Below are 24953 nucleotides of genomic sequence, written 5' to 3'. Positions count from 1 at the left end.
TCTCAAGGAACAACATATCATTGTTGTGTGAGTGTCCCTTTACTTATAGTGATGAACTGCACAGGTCTACAGGTCAACATGTAAAGCTGCTATCTTTTACTCTGGTTGGCATGCTGCCTTAGATCAAGGAGTCTCCACTGCAGAAGATTGAAGCTTCTCCATAACTGTGAATTAACCAAAACACACAGCTGTGAAATAAAAGTACAATAAAAAGTAATAAAATTCTTCATGCAAAGGATATCAAGAACTGGATAAATTCACAAAAAATGTATAAATTCAAGTACAAGTACCTCAAACCTTTAATGACATTTTGACTTTCAGATTTTGATTAGGGCATAAATTATCAGCAAGTGGTCAAATATCAACCCGACACAGCAGACATTTCTTAGTTTTAGTTTAAAGACATAAAGCATCTGTGCAGTTATTGCTGCTTATTTACAAGCCACAAATGACATTTCCTGCCAATGTTGGTGTGGGAGGAAGTGAAGGTGTGGATATACTGGCCAAATCACAATCAGTCAGTATTCAGGTTCCATTATATAAAACTGAGGTAAAAACAGTCATCAAAAGTCAAATGCAAAAAGTGTGGCAAGAATACTGGAATATCAATGACACAGGAAGACACCTCTATAATATTCAAAAACATGTTGGTACTGGAGGGAAGCTGGGCAGGAACCAAAGGGAAGAAGCAGGTATTTCCCATCTAAGGACAGGGCACACAAGACTTCATCAAACACTTCATAAAATAAGTAAACACCCAACTGGATCATGCAGGCATTGCAGTCATTCAGAATCAGTGCAACATGTGTAACTTTAGTGTAGTGTCTATGAGGAGGAAACTAAATATCATTTAAGAGAATCTCCTCGGAGAAATATCAAGGCAAATATACAGTCACTTAATTGAACATCTTAAGGAAACAGGTTTAATGGAGATAATTTAATTTTGTCTGCTGATCTACTGTAACACGCTCAGTCCAGTAGGTGGCGATAATCCATCTTTAAGCTGGTTGCAAACCGCCAATAAACCCGGAAAACGAAGAAGAAGAGGGAAACCGAAGACAAGCAGCAGAACGAAAAAAAAACACGATTTCGCTGTTGGAAGCTTAACAGTGTAACACCCAGCGGAAGTAAAGAACACAGGAGCTAGCCGCGTTAGCTGGTTGGTGTCCTGTGCTCGGAATAAATCTCTCAACAGGACACGGAGACATCTTACTTATAATTAAACAACAATGTCTGCAGTTGAGTGTTTACGAGAGTTAATGAACGAGCGACTAACTGCTGCTGCTGAAGAAATATTCCGAGTTTTTCAGGAAACTATCTCAGAGTACGAGAAAGAGATCGACCGTCAGCGCATACTGCTGGATATCGTTTGGAAACCCGAAATAAAATTACACAGAACAGGTCTGTAAAACCTTCATTATTTTAACATCAAATAGAATAAGCAGATTTATACAAACCCTCTTTACTGCGTTTTGCTGTCAGTCATGGTCACGCTGAGTTTCTCTGCTCTCCTCTGTATACCCCTCCACACACAGACGGAGCTCCGCGGAGCAGAGGAGAGACGGTGAAGTAGCCGAGTTGACGAGAAAACTCGCTACGTTACGGTTACTTAGATGTTTGCCTACTTTTGAGCCACTTTTGTCGAGACGGTCACTGTGACTCTCCGTCTTTCAGGCCCCAGACACTGTGGGCTAGTTCTATGAGACCGTGGCTCGCTTTAATCAGAAGGGGAGCGTTCGTTTTACAGATTTTTAACAACATCTGTTGTTGTGAACGTACATCGACATTTAAAAGTCTAGACCCCGAATATACGACAACTTCTCTTCATTTCAGACGTATTTCCAGGTAAAGACAAACAAATGAGAAAACGTCTTATATTCGGTGCAGTACGGTATTTGTTCGGGTTACTACGGAGCTGAAGTTAGCTTCTGATTCGGAGGTAAAGGGAAAGTTGAGGGAAACCTAAATAATGATGTTTAGCGGCTGCTTCTCCGTTTTTGCACCACTTACACTTGAAAAATTGTGAGACATCATAGCAAGAGCCTCAATGCTATTTAAACCCATTTTCAGATTACTGAAACCTTTATTTTGCTCATGAAAATAGGGAAAGAAAAGGGCGATGTCACATTTCTCCATCCAGACGACTTTAGACCAGATCTAGATCAAGGTTCAAGAAACACTGGATTCAGTCCTGCTGTTTTAAATGATTATGATTCAATAATAAAGGGTAATTGCGTTAATGTGTTATTGTTGTTAATGCTAATGGTTTATAAATTATTTATAAAGCATTAGCAAATATTGAGTAACCATTAATGAAGTCATTAATTAATGCTTATAAAGCCTTTATAAAGGATGCCTTATCAGAACATGGTATAAGATTTTCTCTTGATCCTTTCCCCTTTGTCCTTCCAGAGCTCCCACAGCAACATGTCTGTAAGGAGGAGGAGGTTCTCGCTAACCAGCAGCTCTGTAACCAGGAGAGGAACACCAGTCTGGACCAAGAGGACCCAGAGCCTCCACAGATTAAAGAGGAACAGAAGGAACTCTGCACCAGTCTGGAGGGAGAACAGCTGGTGCTGAAGCAGGAGACAGAAACCTTTATGTTGACTCCTACTTGTGATGAAAGTGAAGATCAGACTCTGGACTTGAGTGCTGATGAAACTCAGAGTGAAGCAGAGGAAGAGCATGTTGTCAGCATGTCAGTTAAAAGTTCAGTGGAACCAGAACCAAACAGTGACGACCAGCTGTTCTCTCACAACTCTCATGTAGCTGAGAGCCAAGATCACAAAAGAGGCAAATATGGAGACTCAGGATCAACTAGAAAAGCAGAGCCAAAACTAAAGAAGAGACATCACAGAAGAAGAAATCATGCTAACAATGAAAACAATTCTACCAAATTAAAGATTCACAGTAATACTTATACAGGGAAAAAGTCCTTAAAGTGTGACACTTGCGGGAAATCTTTTAAGTGGAACACCAATTTGCAAACACATCTGAGAACACACACAGGTGAGAAGCCATACGCCTGCAACACCTGTGGAAGAAGATTTAATGACATGACAACAGTGAAAAGGCATAAAAGAACCCACACAGGAGAGAAACCATACCCATGTAACAATTGTGATAAAAGATTCTCTCGGCTGGGCACATTAAATGTGCATATGAGAAGCCACACAGGTGAGAAACCATACCCATGTAACACTTGTGAGAAAAAATTCTCTGAGCTGGGCGCATTAAAAGTGCATATGAGAATCCACACAGGTGAGAAACCATACCCATGTAACGCCTGTGAGAAGAAATTCTCTCAACCGGGCACATTAAAACAGCATATGAAAATCCACACAGGTGAGAAGTCCTACAATTGCAAAACTTGTGGGAAGGAGTTCAGACTTAGACATCACTTGAAGATCCACATGAGAAGTCACGCAGGTGGAGAAGATTGAGTCAGATGTCAGATTTGAAAAGACAAGTCAGAATTAATTCAGACAAGAAGCTGCATAATTACAAAATATAAGGGAGAGCTTTGTGGTGACTTACCGCCACACATCAACATTTTTTTCAGGGAACATATTACCAGAACAGGTATTCACATGCAATTAAAGACCAGACATTAGTATTAACTCAATAAGGCAACACAGCTAAAGAAATCATAAGATTCCAATCAGTAAAAAAAAGTAAATGCGTTAAATTGGATTGACACAGGAAAAAATTATTCAACATGCTAACTGCAATACTTGGTGGAGAAGCCTTTGTTTGCAATGACGGCTTCAAGACGCTTCCTGTTCGAGGAAACTAATCTCTCACAATGTTCAGAGGGGGATTTTGACCCGTTCTTCTAAGTAGACAGTCTTCAAATATTGAAGATTCTGAGAGGGGCTGCTGGTCAATCTTTATCTTCAGTTCCTTCCATAAATGTTCTATTGGGTTCAAGTTGGGTGATTGACTGGGCCATTCCAACACCTTTATTTTCTTTCTCTGGAACCAGATGAGAGTCTCCTTTGCAGTATGTTTTGGATCGTTGTCCTGTTGGAAGGTCCATCTGCGTCTCATCCTCATTGTCCTGGTGGACAGCAACAGATTCTTCTCAAGAATAACCCGATACATAGCTCTACTCATCTTCCCTTCAACAATTTAGATTCTGCCAGTACCATGAGAAGAGAAACAGCCCTGTACCATAATGCTTCCACCTCTGAACTTCACTGTAGGTATATTTAGGGTCATATGCTGAGCCATTTCTCCTCCAAACATGGCACCTAGTGTTATTGCTAAATATTTCCATTTGTGTCTCGTCTGACCACACCACATTCTTCCAGTAATCTACAGGCTTCTCCAAATGTTGTGTCGCAAACTTCAAACAAGCTTCAACATGTCTTTTCTTCAGTAATGGAGTCTTACGGGGTAGTTGTGTATGGAAACTGTGGCGGTGGAGTGCATTGTCTATTGTTTTCTTCTTTCTCCATTGTGACAATTGTACCTGCTTCTTCCAGATCCTTCTGTAGCTCTTTTTGGAGTGGTCCTTGGATCTTGTGCTACTCTTCTGACTAATTTTCTTACTGCCCAGTCAGCAGTCGTTGATGGTTGAGTGTTGATTCTTCCACTTGCGGTTGATGATGGTGCTTACGGGATCATTTAGGAATTGAGGAATCAGTCGGTAACCTGCGCCATTCCTATTGTAATGGCAATTGGCCATCAATACACAGGTAGGCTAGAAGTGATCTTGCGCAGACCCAAACAACAGATTTTCCAGTCAGTAGTTGTTGTTTATTGAGGCAGTTATACAAAGCGATGCACATACCAGTTTGTTTCCTGTTCTGCCAGCTCGAATGTGTTGCTCTGTTTCTGGTCTGGTGAGAACTGTTTGTGCTTCCCCTACCTGGTGCTTCCACTTGGTTCAGTGCTTTTTCTTACTGTATGTTCAATACTTTTTTCCTGTGTCATTACAATTTAATGCATTTTTTATTGATTGGAATGTTATGATTCCGTTAGCTGTACTGCATTATTGAGTTAATACCAATGTCTGGTATTAATATCATATGAATAGCTGCACTGGAAATATGTTTTAATGGAAAAAAGAGTTGACGTGTTGAATACTTATTTCCCCCTCTGTATGCCTGAATTGGAAAAACATAGAAGAGTCCACACACTAGTAGCCTTGTATTTGTGAAACTTTCCAGAGGATTCGGTCGTGATTATGGATAAAACACATAATGGCAGCACATGTCAACAAAAACAATCCATAAACAGGAAAAACAATTGAGCTGAAACCGCTGTAGGCAAGTGTTCACCAATATCTTTTTAATTGAATGTAAAATATTCTCCATGAAGACGAGGTCAGAATATCTTCATGTAAGTTGTACATTGTCGACGACGAATGTATTTTCTTTTTTTCTGTTTTCATACAGAACCTCAGCTATGTGAGTATATTGTGAGATCTCTGATGTTGAAACAGAGAAACTCTAGAGGTGTTGGCTCACTGAAGTTTGTCTACAGTGTTTAATCATTTTTTATGTATTTTGTGATCAGTTTAACGAGATAAAGTTGAAATAATTTGTTTGCTGCTTTAGAGATGACACACTGATTGCAGATGATTTACTTCATGGTGTTGTCAACACATTTTATGAACAATAAAATATTTTTTCATGATGGCTTTTCAGACTGATGTTCTTAATTTGATTAATTGTATGATTAGGGTAACTAAAAGTGTCATAAACATTAAGTGTGAGTAGTGCATACAATAAGCCCCTAAACAAACGTGGACAATATAAAGCTTTGTTTCTGATCTCCTGATAACATAAGAATACCAGATTCACAACAAATCCTAAAGCTATAAGTGAATTTATGTGACTGTTTTTTAGGCAATTGGCTCCTTCTTAAGGAACAACACATCATTGTTGTGTGAGTGTCCCTCTAGTTATAGTGATGAACTGCACAGGTCTACAGGTCAACATGTAAAGCTGCTATCTTTTACTCTGGTTGGCATGCTGCCTTAAATAATAATAATAATAATAATAAACTTTATTTATATAGCACCTTTCATAACATAAAATGCAGCTCAAAGTGCTTTACAGAAAGAGGTAAAAACAAGCAAGCAGGAAAAAAAGATAAGGATAAGGAGAAAGATAAATACAATAAACAATAAAAAACTACAGTGATAAAAAGAGGTAAGAGGATAAAAGGAGGTAAAATCATGAGATAAAAAAGATAACAGGTAGTAAATAAGCTGATAACAGTAAAAGGCAAATAAAGGTTGAGTTAAGTAAAAGCAAGACCATAAAAATAAGTTTTGAGCTGCTTCTTGAAAATATCAACAGAGGATGCTTGTCTAATATGTGTTGGGGGTTTGTTCCAGATCTTTGGTGCATAGCTGCAAAAAGCTGCCTCATCATAACTTTTTGCATTTTGTTTGTGGCACATTTAACAAGCCAGCGTTAAACGACCTAAGCGAACGGTTTGGAACATATTCTGACAAGCAATCTGAGAGGTATGAAGGTGCTAGAGACCATTTTGGGCTTTAAAAACAAGTAAAAGAATTTTAAAATCTATCCTCAACATTACAGGTAGCCAGTGCAATGATACTAATACTGGTGTAATATGTTCCCTTTTCCTAGTTTGCTTGCTGCTGAATTTTGAATGAGTGTTGCAGCAGATCAATGGTTTTATTTGGTAAACCAGTATAAAGTGCATTACAATAATCTAAGCATGAAAAAACAAAGGCATGAGTGAGTTTCTTGGCATCTTCCAAAGTAAGGTATGGTCTGACTCTTGCAATGTTTCTTAAATGATAAAAAGCTGTCTTTGTAACGTTGTGGACATGACTTTTAAAATTCAATTCAGATTCAAAGATAACACCCAAGTTTTTTACTTCTGGTTTAATCTGTAGAGCCAAATTTCCAAGCCTGCATGAAAGTTCTTCTCTTTGTGCATCTGTGCCAATTATAAGAACTTCTGTTTTGTCTTTATTCAATGTAAGGAGGTTACCACTCGTCCACTGTATAATGCTCGAGAAGTAATCTGTCAGAGGAATTAGGGCATCTTTGTCATCTGGCGCTACAGATAAATATAACTGGGTGTCATCTGCGTAACAATGAAAATTTACACCATGGTTGCGAACAATTTCTCATATACAGGGAGAACAGTAGCGGACCAAGGATTGAACCCTGAGGAACACCAAAGAGAAAGTCACACTTGTCGGAGACATGTTCACCAAATCAAGGAGTTTCCACTGCAGAAGATTGAAGCTTCTCCATAACTGTGAATTAACCAAAAAATACAGCTGTGAAATAAAAGTACAATAAAAAGTATCAATATCAAGAACTGGATACATTCACAAAAAAATTATAAAGTCAAGTAAAAGTACCTCAAACCTTTAATGATTTTTTGACTTTCAGATTTTGATTAGGGTATAATCTACGAGTTAACAAAGTCGGGCAGTATAGTTGTCCTTCTACTGCAGTAATTACGGTAGCGTGAAGGCGCTTGTTCGGCTGTGACTAGGCTGAAGTACTATAGTAGCAGTGTAGCTGAATTTAAAAAGCGAATGTCTTGATGACAGTCAAAACACCACATTTATGAAATGCTCTCGTAGGGTAGTGCCATAGGTTGTATAAAAATATGGACGTAGTTACCGTGACGTCACCCGTTGGTTTCTGAAGAGCGGTTTTGAAGCTCAAAGTGGGCCGCTCCGGCTGTCGCCATCTTGGCAGTGCGTGATGCCGCCTAACTCCCAGCCAATCAAAAATGGGCAAAAAGGCAGGCCGAATGGCTGAAACAAGCCACCTAGCGGCTGGCGGAGCTGTCACTCAAAGCAGCTTAATAAAGTTTAAATGGGTGAGTACAGCCCCCGTACAGCTATAGAAACCAAAACCGTTTTGTGTACCAGGTTTTTAACATGTTTATTTCTGCTGTAAAGTTGGGCATTTAACATTAGAGTCTATGGGGATTGACTCGCTTTTGGTGCCAGCCTCAAGTGGCCATTCAAGGAACTGCAGTTTTTGGCACTTACGCCTTGGCTTCATTTTACAGCCCCAGAGGTTGCCACTTGGGTAGTACTCATGGATGTATAAAGAGAACTGGATACAGGAAGAGCGCCAGGCTTTGAAGCCAATTTGACATAGCGGCCAAACCGTGTAATTACAACGTCATGTGATGCACACTGGCCCAAAAAGACCCTATAGACTTACATTGTGAAAGAGACGTCTGTAAATCAGCGGATACATTTTTCTGAGCGTCACAACCGCCGCGAAATGACTTGTCACACTGTCAGAATTAAATCCGTTTGGTCCGATCACATTTCAAAAGCCTAGAAGAGCCGCATGATTGAATTGTTTTATCCCCATTCAAATTAGCCGGAGGGCTAAACCGGAAGTAGCCGACTCGGCCAGCGAAAGTCACTAGTGCGCATGCTCTATGGGCCGCTCAATGCGGAAGATCCGGGTACTTTCATACCGGGAAGTCGACTTTTTTTTGGCTTCATGCGCCACTGAGTAACTTTCATAAGAATGAACGGGGCCCCGCCTCCGACGCTGTATTCAGTTCTCTTTATACATCCACGGTAGTACGCCGTGTGGAGGAGCCGGGACGCGACGCAGACGAGCCCGGCTGGATGCCGGTGTAACACATAGCGGAAGTACAGAACACAGGGGCTGGTCACGTTGGTTGGTTGATGCCGGTGCTTGGAAGAAGTCTGTCAGCACGACACGGAGATATCTTACTCGTAATAAAGCAACAATGTCTTCAGTTCAGTGTGTGAGAGAGTTAATCAACGAGCGACTAACTGCTGCTGCTGAAGAAATATTCCGAGTTTTTCAAGAAACTATCTCACAGTACGAGAAAGAGATCAACCGTCAGCGCAGACTGCTGGATTTCGTTTGGAAACCTGAAATAAGGTTACATAGAGTAGGTCTGTAAAAGTTAAATTATTTTAACATAAAATAGTGTATGTAGTTTTATGTACCGCCGCAGTGGTTAAAATATATACTTGTAATTATTTGTAGTTGTTAGCTTCTGGTTCTGAGTTCAGGGAAACATTAATAATGATATTTAGCGGCTGATTCTCTGTTTTTGCACCACTTACACTTGTGAAACATTGTTAGAGATCATAGCAAAAGCCTGAACACTGTTTAAACCCACTTTAAGATTTGAGAAACCTTTATTTTGCTTATGAAAACAGGAAAAAAGGGCGATTTCACATTTCTCCATCCAGACCACAATAGAACAGGACTAGATCAAAGATTAAGTTCAAGCACCTTATTATTACTTCCGTAGTACACACTCGGCATGGGAGCAGAATATCGTTCTCCACAGTGCAACATGTACGACAGACTAGACACCACTAAAAGTCACTAAAACATCACTAAAAAAACAGACATGCAATCACTAAAAGTAAATATACACTGGTCAAGCATAGTCATGTTAGTACTGCTGAATATGTTTGAGTGCAATTATAGTCCTTTCCTGCATACAGTACTGTACGTTTTTGTAGTGATTCCAATAAATAGGTCTTCTTTACAATATGGGATTGCCGCTGTGTGCCAAGTAGGATATATAATAAATGTAATAATTTAAGAAGTATACATGATGATTACAGGACACAGAATACAGAATATTGTCTATAAATAGTGCAAAATCAGTGCCAAAGAAAGAAAGTGGCTGGTGTAATTCAATATGTTTGTGTGCGTGTTGGGCTTTCTTCACAAAAACCACAAAACTTAGACTTGTCAAATCTGGACTTTCAAGTCACTGTGTTTTAATGAGTCTCCTTGTTAATCTAGGTATAATGGTTTTTGATCTGGACCTGGTGTAATGTTGTCTCATTTACTAATGCTTTATAAATAATTTATAAGCATTGATAAGCATGATTTTTGAGTCGCCAGGTTGTGAAAAATCCCCCCTTTTCGTTACCACCTTAACATTTGCTTCATCTAAATCTTTAGGAAGATGCCTCCAATGTGCTGTTCAACCATTTACTGATTACTTAGAAAATATGAAACACTCATCATTTATTAATAACTGTTAAGTTCTGATGACTTATCAGAAAGTCATTTAACCCTTTATTAATGATTCATAATCATCAGAAGTCCTGCAGTTTTAAATAATTATGAATCATTAATAAAGGATAATTGTGTTCATGGGTTATTTGTGTTACTGTAAATGGTTTATGAATGATTAATAAAGCATTAGTAAATATTTATTAACCATTAATTAAGTAATTATTAATGCTTATAAAGCCTTTATAAAGGATGCCTTATCAGAACATGGTACAAGATTTTCTCTTCATCCTTTCCCTTTTGTCCTTCCAGAGCTCCCACAGCAACATGTCTGTAAGGAGGAGGAGGTTCTTGCTGACCAGCAGCTCTGTGACCTGGAGAGTAACACCAGTCTGGACCAAGAGGACCCAGAGCCTCCACAGATTAAAGAGGAACAGATGAAACTCTGCACCAGTCTGGAGGGAGAACAGCTGGTGCTGAAGCAGGAGACAGAAACCTTTATGTTGACTCCTACTTGTGATGAAAGTGAAGATCAGACTCTGGACTTGAGTCCTGATGAAGCTCAGAGAGAAGCAGAGAAAGAGCATGTTGTCAGCGTGTCAGTTAAAAGTTCAGTGGAACCAGAACCAAACAGTGACGACCAGCTGTTCTCTCACAACTCTCATGTAGCTGAGAGCCAAGATCACAAAAGAGGCAAACATGGAGACTCAGGATCAACTAGAAAAGCAGAGCCAAAACTAAAGAAGAGACATTACAGAAGAAAAAATCACACTAACAATGAAGACAACTCTACCAAATTAAAGATTCGCAGGAAAACAGTGAAAAAGTCCTTCAAATGTGGCACTTGTGGGAAAGTTTTTACGTGCAAGTCCAAATTGCTAACACATATGAGAGTCCACACAGGTGAGAAGCCGTATGCATGTAACACCTGTGAGAGAAGATTCACTCAGCTGGGTACATTAAAAGCGCATCTGAGAGTCCACACAGGTGAAAGGCCGTGCCCATGTAACACTTGTGGGAAAAGATTTTGTCAGATGTCAGACTTGAGAAGGCATGTAAAAATTCATTCAGATGCGAAGCTGCACAATTGCAAAACATGAGGGAGACATTTGTGGTGACAATCTACATGAGAAGAAGCTGCTGACACACAGAAAAGATTCTGTCATGTGTCTGAATTGGAAAAGCGTATAAGAGTCCACACAAGCAAGTAGCCTTGTATTTATGAAACGTTCCAGAGGATTCAGTTGTGATTATGGATAAAACACACAAGAACGCATAATGGCAGCACATGTTGACAAAAACAATCCATAAACAGGACAAACAATTGAGCTGAAATTCTTGTAGGCAAGTGTTCACCAATATCTTTGTAAATGAATGTAAAATATTCTCCATGAAGAAGAGGTCAGAATATCTTCATGTAAGTTGTCAACAACACTATCAAGTTTTGTGCAAGAAGTCAAAATTTATATGCAAGAGTGACTGGCATGACTGTTTTATTTTACTGTATAATAACGCTGTGATGTAAATAGTTGACTTTTTAAATGAATTTTATTTTTTTCTATTTTCATACAGAACCTCAGTTATTTGAGTGTATTGTGAGATCTCTGATGTTGAAACAGAGAAACTCTAGAGGTGTTGGCTCACTTAAGTTTTCATCCTTCAAACTAAAGTCTTTTTGTCTACAGTGTTTAATCATTTTTTATGTATTTTGTGATCAGTTTAACTTGAGATGAAGTTAAAATAACAATTTCTTGCTGCTTTAGAGATGACACACAGATTGCAGATGATTTACTTCATGGTGTTGTCAACACATTTTAAGAACAATAAAATATTTTTTCATGATGGCTTTTCAGACTGATGTTCTTAAGAACAATATAAAGCTTTGTTTCTGATCTCATGCATTTATTTTAATATTACTTTGCTTTATGAGGTGATAACATAAGAATACCAGATTCACAACAAATCCTAAAGCTATGAGTGAATTTATGTGAATGTTTTTAGGCCATTGGCTCCTTCTTAAGGAACAACACATCATTGTTGTGTGAGTGTCCCTTTACTTATAGTGATGAACTGCACAGGTGTACAGGTCAACATGTAAAGTTGCTATCTTTTACTCTGGTTGGCATGCTGCCTTAAATCAAGGAGTCTCCACTGCAGAAGATTGAAGCTTCTCCATAACTGTGAATTAACCAAAAAACACAGCTGTTAAATAAAAGTACAATAAAAAGTAATTGAATTCAGTCAAAACGCCACATTTCTGATATGCTCTCGGTGGGATAGTACGTCGTGTGGAGGACGGAACAAAACTGCGTGGGAGCCGGAACGCGACGCAGACGAGTCCGGTGGGATGCCGGTGTAACACAAAGCGGAAGTACGGAACACAGGAGTTAGTCACGTTGGCTGGTTGATGCCGGTGCTTGGAAGAAGTCTCTCAGCAGGACACGGAGATATCTTACTTGTAATTGAGCAACAATGTCATCAGTTGAGTGTTTGCGAGAGTTAATCAACGAGCGACTAACTGCTGCTGCTGAAGAAATATTCCGAGTTTTTCAAGAAACTATCTCAGAATACGAGAAAGAGATCAACCGTCAGCGCATACTGCTGGATTTCGTTTGGAAACCTGAAATAAGGTTACATAGAGTAGGTCTGTAAAACTTAAATTATTTTAACATAAAATAGTATAAGTAGCTTTATGTACCACCGCAGTGGTTAAAATATAAACTTGTATTTATTTGTATTTGCAGGGCTGCCACCTCTCACGGAGTGATGAACAGTCAGAGTCTTTTTGTTATAGAGTGATGGTTAAACTACGCGAATTATTTTTTTTTACAGTTATACACAGGGCTGTAACGGAGACTTAACGCACATAAACGCCGTTTAACCACCTCTCAAATTCTGAAATAGCGTCGATGCAGACATCTTTTACAGCTGTCAAAGGCTCAGACCGGCTTTCTACCGCAGCTTCTGTTGTATCTTCTAGGAGCGCTCGTTTTGTTTCCGTTTGAACATTGTATCCTTGTATGAGACACGGAGACTTATCAGAAAGTCATTTAACCCTTTATTAATGATTCATAATCATCAGCAGTCCCGCAGTCGTAAATGATTATGAATCATTAATAAAGGTTAATTGTGTTAATATGTTATGTGTGTTAATGTTAATGATTTATACATTATTTATAAATCATTGGTAAAATACTTATTAACCATTAATGAAGTCATTAATTAATGCTTATAAAGCCTTTATAAAGGATGCCTTATCAGAAAGTGGTACAAGATTTTCTCTTCACTCTTTCCCCTTTGTCCTTCCAGAGCTCCCACAGCAACATGTCTGTAAGGAGGAGGAGGTTCTCGCCGACCAGCAGCTCTGTGACCTGGAGAAAAACTCCAGTCTGGACCAAGAGGACCCAGAGCCTCCACAGATTAAAGAGGAACAGAAGGAACTCTGCACCAGTCGGGACCAAGAGGACCCAGAGCCTCCACAGATTAAAGAGGAACAGAAGGAACTCTGCACCAGTCTGGAGGGAGAACAGCTGGTGCTGAAGCAGGAGACAGAAACCTTTATGTTGACTCCTACTTGTGATGAAAGTGAAGATCAGACTCTGGACTTGAGTCCTGATGAAACTCAGAGAGAAGCAGAGAAAGAGCATGTTGTCAGCATGTCAGTTAAAAGTTCTGTGCAACCGGAACCAAACAATGACGACCAGCTGTTCTCTCACAACTCTCATGTAGCTGAGAGCCAAGATCACAAAAGAGGCAAACATGGAGACTCAGGATCAACTAGAAAAGCAGAGCCAAAACTAAAGAAGAGACATTACAGACGAAAAAATCACACTAACAATGAAGACAACTCTACCAAATTAAAGATTCAGAGTAATACTGATACAGGGAAAAAGTCCTTCAAATGCGGCACTTGTGGGAAATCTTTTAAGATCAAGTCCAAATTACAAATACATATGAGAGTCCACACAGGTGAGAAGCCATACTCATGTAACAATTGTGAGAAAAGGTTCGCTCGGTCGCACGGATTAAGACTGCATATGAGAGTCCACACAGGTGAGAAGCCGTACTCCTGCGACACCTGCGGGAAAAGATTTGGTGACATGACAACAGTGAAAAGACATATGAGAGTCCACACAGGTGAGAAGCCGTACACATGTAAAACTTGTGAGAAAGGTTTCACTGAGATGAGCAAATTAAAACTGCATATGAGAATCCACACAGGTGAGAAGCCGCACTCATGTAACACCTGTGGGAAAAGATTTCGTAACATGGCAACAATGAAAAGGCATATGAGAGTCCACACAGGTGCGAGGTTATACAATTGCACAACTTGTGGGAAAGAGTACAGACGTAGACATAACTTCAAGGACCACATGAGAAAGCACGCAGTGGAAGAAGGTTCTGGGTAATTCCAGGTCAAATCAACAGATTTTAGAAAATTTTACCAACTGACCATCTTTAATTTGCTTCATACTTTGTGTAAATTATGTCATTGTACCCCCCAACAACTAGTGTGCAAAATTTTTAACTTTTGTGTGTTCTTTCGTTTCTGAAATGTGGAGGCTTTTAAAAAGGAGTCGTAGCCTGCAAAATTAATCATTACGTTTGAACTATTCATGCTAGATGCTAGAAATTTTCAGGGATAGTTCTGCACTATTAGATGTCTTTTAATTTGTAAAACAGTTGGCCAACAGTTACATATTTGACAAGTTATGGCTTGCTGAAAATTGTTTTTTTTTTTTTAATTCTTTTGAAATACCAAGAGATACCAATGAATTCATTTTTAAAGTGCTTTGTAGTGTGTTCCAGATTGATGGTGCAAAGAAGCCAAAAGTAGAAATCCTGCCTCTCACAGAGAGAGAGGACCATCCAAACTTTTTGTACAGGATGCAATGATGAATGTTATAAGCATCTCCAGTAATGAACATGTAATGAGCATCAAGGGGCTTTAAATTTGCTGTCAAAGCATGCCTGTACAAGATGTCACCATAGTCTAAAACTGATAAAGTTGCCTCTACAAGGGTATGTCAACAATGCAACAGGAAGCAGGATTTATTCTTATTAAAGAAAAAGCCCATCTTAGTTTACTCACCAAATTTGATATGTGATTTTTTGATGGTTATCTTCTCATCAATCTGAATGCCAAGGTATCTGTACATCAAGACTCTTTCAATATTGGTGCTAGTTTTAGTTGTGATGATGAGGTTATCCAAATTAATATTTTTGGCTCTAGTGAAAAACATAAACATGGTGTTTGTCTGTATTTAAGACTAATTTATGGATACTGAGTGCAACCTCTAAATCAACAAAACAGTGCTGAAGAGATACTACAGCAGACTGTACAGTATCCGCAGTGCAATACATAATAGTATCATCAGCATAAAAATGAATATTATATCCAGTTATTGCAGAAACAATATCATTTAGATAAAGTGTAAACAGAACAGGACCAAGGATTGAGCCTTGTGGGACACCTTTTGCAATCTGAACAAATTCAGATTTAACAGATCTTGTTGCTACACACTGCTGTCTGTCCGTGAGATAACTCTGGAACTAATTACACCGGGGACTGCTGTCAAACTGTATTTCGTTGTGTATTAATTCAATGACAATAAAGAATCTATCTATCTATATAATTATATGCAATTTCATCAAAACCAATACTATGAATCTTTTTTTAAGAACAAAGCATGATCAACTGTATCAAATGCTTTAGAGGGGTCAATAAAAAGAGCTGTGCAGTGTTTCTTATTATCCAAAGTTGAAATGATGTCATCTAAAACAAGAGTGGCAGCAGTAACAGTGTGGTGCTTTTCTCTAAAACCACATTGGTGAGTACTTAAAATAGAATATGCCGAAAGGAATGATTTAAGTTGGTCATTTACTAGAGATTCTAGTATTTTTGCTAGCCATGGCAATTTAGAGACAGGCCTATAATTGTTAAGCATAGTCGTTTTCACCGCCTTTATGTAAAGGAGTCATATAAGCAGCCTTCCAAACCGTGCAAACTGTAACAGATAAAACAGAGAGGTTAAAATATATGTTATGTAGCTTACTACCATTGAGGCTCCATGTAGAAGAGGTCAGAATATGTTTGTCTAACAGTTTAAGTTCGTCTGTGATCAGTTTAAATTGAGATTAAGTTAAAATAAAAATGTTGTTTGCTGCTTTAGACGACACACAGATTGCAGATGATGTTCTTAATGATGTTGTCAACACATTTTATGAACAATAAGATTTTTTCATGATGGCTTTTCAGACTGATATTCTTAATTTGATTAACTGGATGATTAGGGTAACTAAAAGTATCATAAACATTAAGTGTGAGTAGTGCATACAATAAGTCCCTAAACAAACGTATAAGCAAATAATACGAATGTGTTTTAAGGCCGTTAGCTTCTTTGTGATGCAACTGCACAGGTCTATAGGTCAACATGTAAAACTGCTATCTTACTCTGGTCGGCATTGTTGGAAGACAACCTCTTGTTCTTTGTGTTTAACTTAACTTCGATTCCTAAGAGGAAGAGACCGACTTGTCTGGATTCCAAAGGCCTGCAGAACTGACCTTTGTAACCCTCTAAGTCGGGGTTGATCAATGATGCTCAACATACTCGTGATGTCTGACCGAACATCCAAAAATTATGGCCTGAACTAAAAGCATAAAACTGACCCTAAGGCCACTTGGACCAGAGAAAGACTAAAAGGACCCCCACCTTAAATGGGACACAGACCCTTTATAATCCCAAGGTCATAAAACTCAAGAGAAACATTCCTTTGCAACACCGCAAAATGAACTCATTACATTCCAAGCTTTAACCCATAAAAACCCATTTCTCCTTAAAGGAGAATTATGGGGAATGTAAAACACACCAAATGGACCACAAGGAACACATTTCTGAATTTTATTTTGAAATTCTACCTTCAGTGTCAAAGATCTGTAATGTAACATATATGTCATAACCATAGTTCCCTAACTTGTTTTATATCAATTCGTTCAAGAAATGTGGTCAGAACAGGTTAAATGTAATACAGGACGTCTTATTAAAGCATCAGAATTGTTAAATGGGTTGAAACCTTCCTTTAGTAACAATTAGCTAGTTCTGTCACATTTGCTGACCAAGCACGCTGCCATTTTGGAAGTGATGTCATGGGTACACAGATTCACACATTGTCACATGACTGCACCAGGATATTCAGTAGATGTCACTTAGGGACTTCATGAGTTAAAATCAAGGATAAAAGCTGTATAGGGAATTTTCCAGAACATTGAAAGGGTTGGTGACACCTGTGTCACCATGGGTTCTTATGGGTTAATAACTGTTATATTAACTGTTTAATCAGATTATGGACCCTGTCAAACTGTTTACCTTAAAAATTCATGTAGAATGATGTAACTTTAATGACTTTACTATGGTATATTGGTGAGATATTGAAAAAAAGGTTGATCTCATTACATTTTATCACGTTATAATTTTGATAAGGTTAGAAACATAGGTTTGAATAATGAAAGGAAGGATGTATGATGATGTATCGTTCAAAGGAAGAGCTGGCGAAGTTCTTATTTTGAAGACGTTTATTAGACGAAGGCCATCGGGTCCATTCCATGTACAAAGATGGTCTGGGCACCGTACCACTGTCGGTGCATAACTTATATAGGGTTACACATCTGTATCTTATCACATGAATAACATAGGTTCCCCATGGGCATTAATTCAGTTGGGAGCCATCCATCAAGTGGTTGACAGCTACCTCACAACATATCATGTATCACAACATACCATCTGGAACAGCTCCAATCTTGACCATGGACCCATTGTTTGTATCTAAAAGGCCCCCCAGAAGGGCTATACCATATTACATAAGGTGACATGCAGACTATGAAATATTTCTGTCACATGTCCACCACCTAAAATCAGTAAAGTACATAGAGTCAGATAAAAGTCATACTAACAAATAATCTCACTTGAATTTTATATCATGACGTAAGAGTTAATGAGTGTTTACATGGTTGATGCAATATTGTGTTTAACCTCACAAAATTGCTGCTATAACTCTTTTATTCACTCTATTACAGCAGGACTGTTATGAAAAGAATGTGTTTACAACTTTAATGTGAAATACTAGGCCACAGTGATGTGAGGTGTGATTTTTGTGTGTAAACACTCCAAAGTAGGCTTCCCAAAAAACGTATTTATTTCAGAAGATGCAAGCTGCATCCAACACCAACTACACCTGAAGTCCCCCGAGAACATAGAAATTGAATATTCATCAGTAATTTGGTGCGAAAATGTTTAAAACACCCAAAACACCGCCTGCTTTGACCAAAATTATATAAAGGAAAGTTTAACGGAACTCGGTTGAGCTGTCCTCCTTTTTATGAGTAAGAAACTGCCCCTCTACAACGTCTCTTTCCTTTTAAGTAAGTGTGTATTTTAGACCTTTTTGAAACCTGTACTCAGTGTCATCAGGAAAGCTTCCCGAAACAAGCATCAGGAAACCAAAAAATCACAAAGACTCAAGCCTGAATCCTAACTGGCGTGTTGCGTTACAAGAAGCTAGTGAAAGCCCGACTGGACCTCTGCATGTCTGTGACCCAAAGCCAGACTATCACTCTGGGCTGAGACAACTTGTCACAGCCGATTACACCGATTACACCTGACCTAGGACTGATCCACCTGCTCTCTGTCCAAGGGACAGTGAAGATCCTCCAAGCTCACAGCCAACGACCTGATCTGGGCCGTGTTACTGCTGAGACCCACTGGCTGTCTGACTATGGCTAATCTCCAACAAAACAGTAGGCATGCAATGACTTAATGACCAGAGGTTGATACTAACAATTTAAGATTTAAAGATAATTTCTCCAGAAAGCATGCTAGCTCTCCCTTAGCTCCTGTTGCTATGCGTTAGCCTCGAGTCACACACTATGAGCCAGTCTTGCTGAATATTTTTCTTTATTTTTATTTTCATTATAATTTAAAGGCCTTATCATTCTTTTGTGTATTATTCTATGTGTATCATGTACTCTTCAGGCATGTGGCAGTATAATAAATGTCTGTCTTAATCAAGAAGTTGTTGTTTGCATTCTTCTGAATAGTAGTGGGACAGGTTACTGTTTGGGACAAGAACTTACGGTTATGAGACCGATTCATCGGTAAAATTACTCCCAACACTAACAGGGCTAAATCTATGGAAGGTGGTGCACACAATGACAAGGTAATTAAATAATAAAGTACTAATACTCCTACAGCATGCTGCCTTGAATCAAGGAGTCTCCACTGCAGAAGAAGATTGAAGCTTCTATGTAACTGTACGAATTAACGAAAGAACAGAGCTGTGAAACAAATGTGCAATAAAAAGTAATAAAATTCTTTTTGCAACAGATATCAAAAACTGGATAAATTCACAAAAAATTGAGAAATTCAAGTACACGTACCTCAAACCTTTACGTGATGAGTTTTAAACTTTTAGGTTTTGATGAGGGTACAAAATATCAGTGAGACGACAAATATCAACCCAACAGTTCTTATTTTTAGTTTAAAGACATGAAGCATCTGTGCAGTTATTGCTGCTTATTTATAAGCCACAAATGACACTGAGTCAACTCGTTCCCTGCCAATGTTGGTGTGGGAGGAAGTGAAGGTGTGGATATACTGGCCAAACAACGTCTAAATCACGGTCAGTCAGTATTCAGGCTCCATTATATAAAACTGAGGTCAAAACAATCATCAGAAGTCAAATGCAAAAAGTGTGGCAAGAATACTGGAATATCAATGACACAGGAAGACACCTCTATAATATTCAAAAACATGTTGGTACTGGAGGGAACCTCTGAAGGAACCAAAGGAAAGAAGCAGGTATTTCCCATCTAAGGACAGGGCACACAAGACTTAATCAAATACTTCATAAAATAGGTAAACACTCAACTGGATCACGCATGCATTGCAATCAAACAGAATCTGTGCAATGTGCTACTGGAGTGTTGTGCCTATGAGGAGGAATGGAGGAAACTAGGAGAAGGAATGGAAAACATCACTTAAGAGAATATCCTTGGAGAAACATCAGGGCAAATATACAGTCACTTAATTAAACATCTTAAGGAAACAGGTTTAATAGAGAGAATTTAACTTTGTCTGCTAATCTACTGTAACACGCTCATTCCAGCAGGTGGAGATAATCCATCTTTAAGCTGGTTGCCAACCACCAATAAACCAAAAGAAGAAGACAACTTGCTACAACAAGTGGAACGAAATAGACCACATAACCCCGCTGTCGGAAGCTTAACAGTGTAACACCCAGCGGAACTAAACAACACAGGAGCTAGTCGCGTTAGCTGGTTGGTGTCCTGCGGTTGGAAGAAGTCTCTCAGTAGGACACGGAGATATCTTACTTGTAATTAAGCAACAATGTCTAAAGTTCAGTGTTTGAGAGATTCAATCAACGAGCGACTAACTGCTGCTGCTGAAGAAATATTCCGAGTTTTTCAAGAAACTATCTCAGAGTACGAGAAAGAGATCGATCGTCAACGCAGAATGCTCGATATCGTTTGGAAACCTGAAATAAAGTTACACAGAATAGGTCTGTAAAACCTTAATTATCTTAAAATAAAACACAATAATCAGCTTTATATAGCACCGCAGTGGTTAAAATATATACTTGTAATTATTTGTTCGCGACGCTGAAGTTAGCTTCTGATTCGAAGTTAAGGGAAACATTAATAATGATATTTAGCAGCTGCTTCTCCGTTTTTGCACAATTTGCACTTGTGAAAAATCATATTAGACATCGTAGCAAAAGCTTTAACACTGTTTAAACCCACTTTCAAGTTAGTGAAACCTTTGTTTTGCCTATGAAAATAAAAAGGGCGATTTCACATTTCTCCATCCAGACCACAGTATAGACCAGGTCTGGATCAAAGAGTTCAAGCATTTATTATTACTTCCGTAGTACACATTCTGCATACATGGGAGCAGAATGGGGGACTCCAAGTAGGGAATGTAGTAAATATATTAAATTAAATAATTTAAGAAGTATACAGGATGATTGCAGGACACAGAATACAGAATATTGTTTATAAATAGTGCAAAATCAGTCTCAAAGAAAGAAAGTGGCTGGTGTAATTCAACATATGTGTGTGTGCGTGTTGGGCTTTCTTCACAAAAACCACAAAACTGAATCAGAAGCTGTGAATCAGAAGCTAACTTCAGCGTCATCGGATGTCTGCATTTTTGGTGCCACTTTCTGATAAGACACGCTTTATAAACATAAAATATTTTCTAACATTAATTAAGTCATTAATTAATTCTTTTAAAGCCTTTATAAAGGATGCCTTATCAGAACATGGTACGAGATTTTCTCTTCAGCCTTTCCCCTTTGTCCTTCCAGAGCTCCCACAGCAACATGTCTGTAAGGAGGAGGAGGTTCTCGCTGACCAGCAGCTCTGTAACCAGGAGAGGAACTCCAGTCTGGACCAAGAGGACCCAGAGCCTCCACAGATTAAAGAGGAACAGAAGGAACTCTGTACCAGTCTGGACCAAGAGGACCCAGAGCCTCTACAGATTAAAGAAGAACAGAAGGAACTCTGCACCAGTCTGGACCAAGAGGACCCAGAGCCTCTACAGATTAAAGAGGAACAGGAGGAACTCTGCACCAGTCTGGAGGGAGAACAGCTGGTGCTGAAGCAGGAGACAGAAACCTTTATGTTGACTCCTACTTGTGAGGAAAATGAAGACTGGACTCTGAACTTGAGTCCTGATGAAACTCAGAGAGAAGCAGAGGAAGAGCATGTTGTCAGCATGTCAGTTAAAAGTTCTGTGGAACCAGAACCAAACAATGATGACCAGCTGTTCTCTCACAACTCTCATGTAGCTGAGAGCCAAGATCACAAAGGAGGCAAACATGGAGAGTCAGGATCAACTAGAAAAGCAGAGCCAAAACTAAAGAAGAGACATCACAAAAGCAAAAATCACACTAACAATGAAGACAACTCTACCACATTAAAGATTCACAGTAATACTTATACAGGGGAAAAGTCCTTAAAGTGTGACACTTGTGGGAAATCTTTTAAGTGGAACTCCAACTTGCACAGACATCTGAGAGTCCACACAGGTGAGAAGCCGTACGCATGTAACACCTGTGAGAAAAGATTCTCTCAGCCAGGTGCATTAAAAGTGCATCTGAGAATCCACACAGGTGAGAAGCCATACCCATGTAACACTTGTGAGAAAAGATTCTCTGAAATTGGAAAATTGAAAGTGCATATGAGAATCCACACAGGTGAGAAACCGTACCCCTGCAACACCTGTGAGAAAAGATTCTCCCAGCCAGGTGCATTAAACCTGCATATGAGAACACACACCGGAGAGAAGCCGTACCCATGTAACACCTGTGAGAAAAGTTTCCCTCATCTGGGTGCATTAAACCTGCATATGAGAATCCACACAGGTGAGAAGCCGTACCCTTGCAACACCTGTGGGAGAAGATTTAGTTACATGACAACAGTGAAAAGGCATATAAGAACACACACAGGTGAGAAGCCGTACACATGTAACACCTGTGAGAAAAGATTCTCTGTGCTGGGCGCATTAAAAGCGCACATGAGAATCCACACAGGTGAGAAGCCGTACAGTTGCAAAACTTGTGGGAGAGAGTTCAGACTTAGACATAACTTGAACATCCACATGAAAACGCACGCAACAGGAAAAGATTCTGTCAGGTGCCAGACTTTAAAAGGCACATAAGAATTCATTCAGATGAGAAGCTGTATTTGCATTTTCATATTTGAACTTGTATTTGTATTCAGCAGATCACAAATACCTGAGGAAAAAATAAAGACTACCCTATGGTATTGAATATGATAAATGTTTTTTTCAACACTTGTGAATATTTGAATATTAACTCCTTCTGGTCATGCATCAGTCCTATGTGGGGTAATGTCAACTTTAAACCAGGGAAAAGTGATCCAGGATTTCGGATATGGACTGAAAAAAGGTTAAGGAAAGTGCAAAATATGTACAGAGAAGATGGACAACTTATGTTCTTTGCAGAAATATCAATCAAATATGACATTCCCAAATATCTTCAACTTAAGAGCCTTATATCCTCATCTCAAAACCATTCATGAGATATTCCTGTCATTTCCTCATTACAGGTAGCAATCATAAGACATTGCTATGATAAAAATTTTAATTTAATCTCTGTATGACTTGTTTGCGTCTGGGTCTGATGAGTCCTCAGAACCTAAACTGAGACTATGGAAGGAAGATATAGATGATGAAATATCTTTAGAAGACTGAGTGAGATGTGTAAGAAGGCTCAGAGGCAGACAATCATCAGTAGCCTTAAACTTATACAGTGGCTGATGCGTACATACATAACTCCTATTAAATTGCATAAGTGTAATGATAATATTCCTGATACTTGTATTAAGTGTAATGAAGCAAGAGGGACATTGTGCCACTGTATATTGGAATGTGTGAAAGTGAAATCCTTTTGGCAAGATATTATTAATATGATCGATCAATTTTTATCGCAGCCATTTGTTACGATGGACGAGCCCCCAAAATTATGTTACGACCCTCTACAAACAGCTCGCCCACAGAAGGCCCAACATAATTAAAAGTCAGGATTTCCCACAAAGATTGAACAAATTTATTAACAAAAACAACAACCAAGTAACAAAAGCTGGTGAGCCGGCCAAAATTAACAAAAAAGAAGAGGAGACACCCAGACCAGCCCACAAAGGGCCGTAGGATCTGGGCTCTCCTCTCTAACCTAAATCCACAAAACTAAACCTAACAGAAATAAAGCCGCGAAAAAAAAGCTGCTTTTCACGCTGGGAAGATGAGAGAGAGAGTCCAAGCCCTTTGTTCCCTCTTCATAGGCCCTCCCCTCAATTATCCACTCAGGGCCACCTAGGAGAGAGAGCACAAACAAAAGGGTCAGTAACAAGACTATACATATCCCATCCAGCAGGGGGGGGGACTATGTAACACCATTACCACTGGATCCTAAGCTTTTCATTCTGGGTATACATCCTACCAACCCACACTTACAAAGCAAAAAGTTTAGATTTGTAGACATATAATTGCTCTTAATTGGAAAAATGTTGAGGGGCCAAGAGTCGGAATGTGGATTAAAGAAATGGTGTCAAACATGTCAATGGAAAAGAAGAAGAACGTACATTGTTAGACATAACAAAATGTTTCTGATGATATCTGGAGTCCTTTTATGTACTTCTTAAGACATGATGTCAATGCTGGTAACCCGCTTCATCAGGAACAAGCTCTGAGGGAGTATTATGATCTTGTATGTTGATCTGAGAAACACCCTTTATTTATTTGATTATTATCATTATTGTTTTATTTTATTGTATTTTTATTTATTTTTTTATGTCTGTCAGTTGATAGGGATGGAGTGATGGGAGGGAAAACGGTGAAAAATGTTTGCTGTGTATTATATAACTGCTATTCAATGTACAATTTGTGATTTGCATACTAAAAAACCAATAAATATATTGTTTAAAAAAAAAAACACACAAGAACACATAATGGCAGCACATTTCAAGAAAAACAATCTATAAACAGAATAAACAATTGAACTGAAACTCCTTTAGGCAAATGTTCACCAACATCGTTGGTCGGGACCTCGCACTCTGGCCCGTCGGGATCAGATCATTTTGCTTTTTAAAAATGAAGGATATTTATTACATGTGTGGTGTGCTTTTATTTTGAAAGATTGATTGACAGGATGAGAATTTTCTGCAGGGTGAGACATGTCTGTCTTGCTCACACCTGTGTCATCAAAATGATGCAAGTTTTGGGCCCATTCACTTGAATTTCAATTAGTAAATTGAAAACTCTTGATGAGTTTGTGTGTAAAACTAATTATTTTCCTAATTTTCATCAAGTCTATTTTTAGAAAAGGAAAGACTTTTGACCCACATGACCTGGTCAAAGTTTTATTTGAATG

At 38.8% G+C, this 24953-nt stretch overlaps 1 protein-coding gene across 6 annotated transcripts; it reads left to right on the top strand.

Annotated features, from left to right (window-relative positions):
* The first annotated feature begins 1108 nt into the window (after positions 1–1108).
* LOC122987220 (zinc finger protein 771-like) lies at positions 1109–23795 on the top strand. 6 transcript variants are annotated; one of them, XM_044358991.1, is made up of 2 exons: positions 1109–1401; positions 21369–23795. In XM_044358991.1, exons 1-2 carry the CDS (start codon positions 1230–1232, stop codon positions 22721–22723), a joined length of 1527 nt encoding a protein of 508 aa, XP_044214926.1. In that variant the 5' UTR covers positions 1109–1229; the 3' UTR covers positions 22724–23795. The 6 variants fall into 6 exon arrangements, with proteins under 6 accessions (XP_044214926.1, XP_044214929.1, XP_044214928.1 ...); XM_044358994.1 differs by lacking the exons at positions 1109–1401; positions 21369–23795 and adding exons at positions 7807–7827; positions 13296–14565; XM_044358993.1 differs by lacking the exons at positions 1109–1401; positions 21369–23795 and adding exons at positions 8490–8899; positions 13296–14565.
* Positions 23796–24953: the final 1158 nt, after the last annotated feature.

Source organism: Thunnus albacares, chromosome 8 (assembly GCF_914725855.1).
Source record: "Thunnus albacares chromosome 8, fThuAlb1.1, whole genome shotgun sequence".
Lineage (NCBI taxonomy): Eukaryota > Metazoa > Chordata > Actinopteri > Scombriformes > Scombridae > Thunnus > Thunnus albacares.
Note: the sequence above shows the minus strand (reverse complement) of the source record. Positions and strands in the feature narration are given on the sequence as shown.

Coding starts and splice junctions, on each gene's coding strand:
- LOC122987220 (XM_044358991.1), top strand. CDS start 1,230: ATGTCTGCAGTTGAGTGTTTACGAGAGTTAATGAACGAGCGACTAACT. Junction 1,402..21,368: donor AATAAAATTACACAGAACAG/GTCTGTAAAACC, acceptor TTGTCCTTCCAG/AGCTCCCACAGCAACATGTC.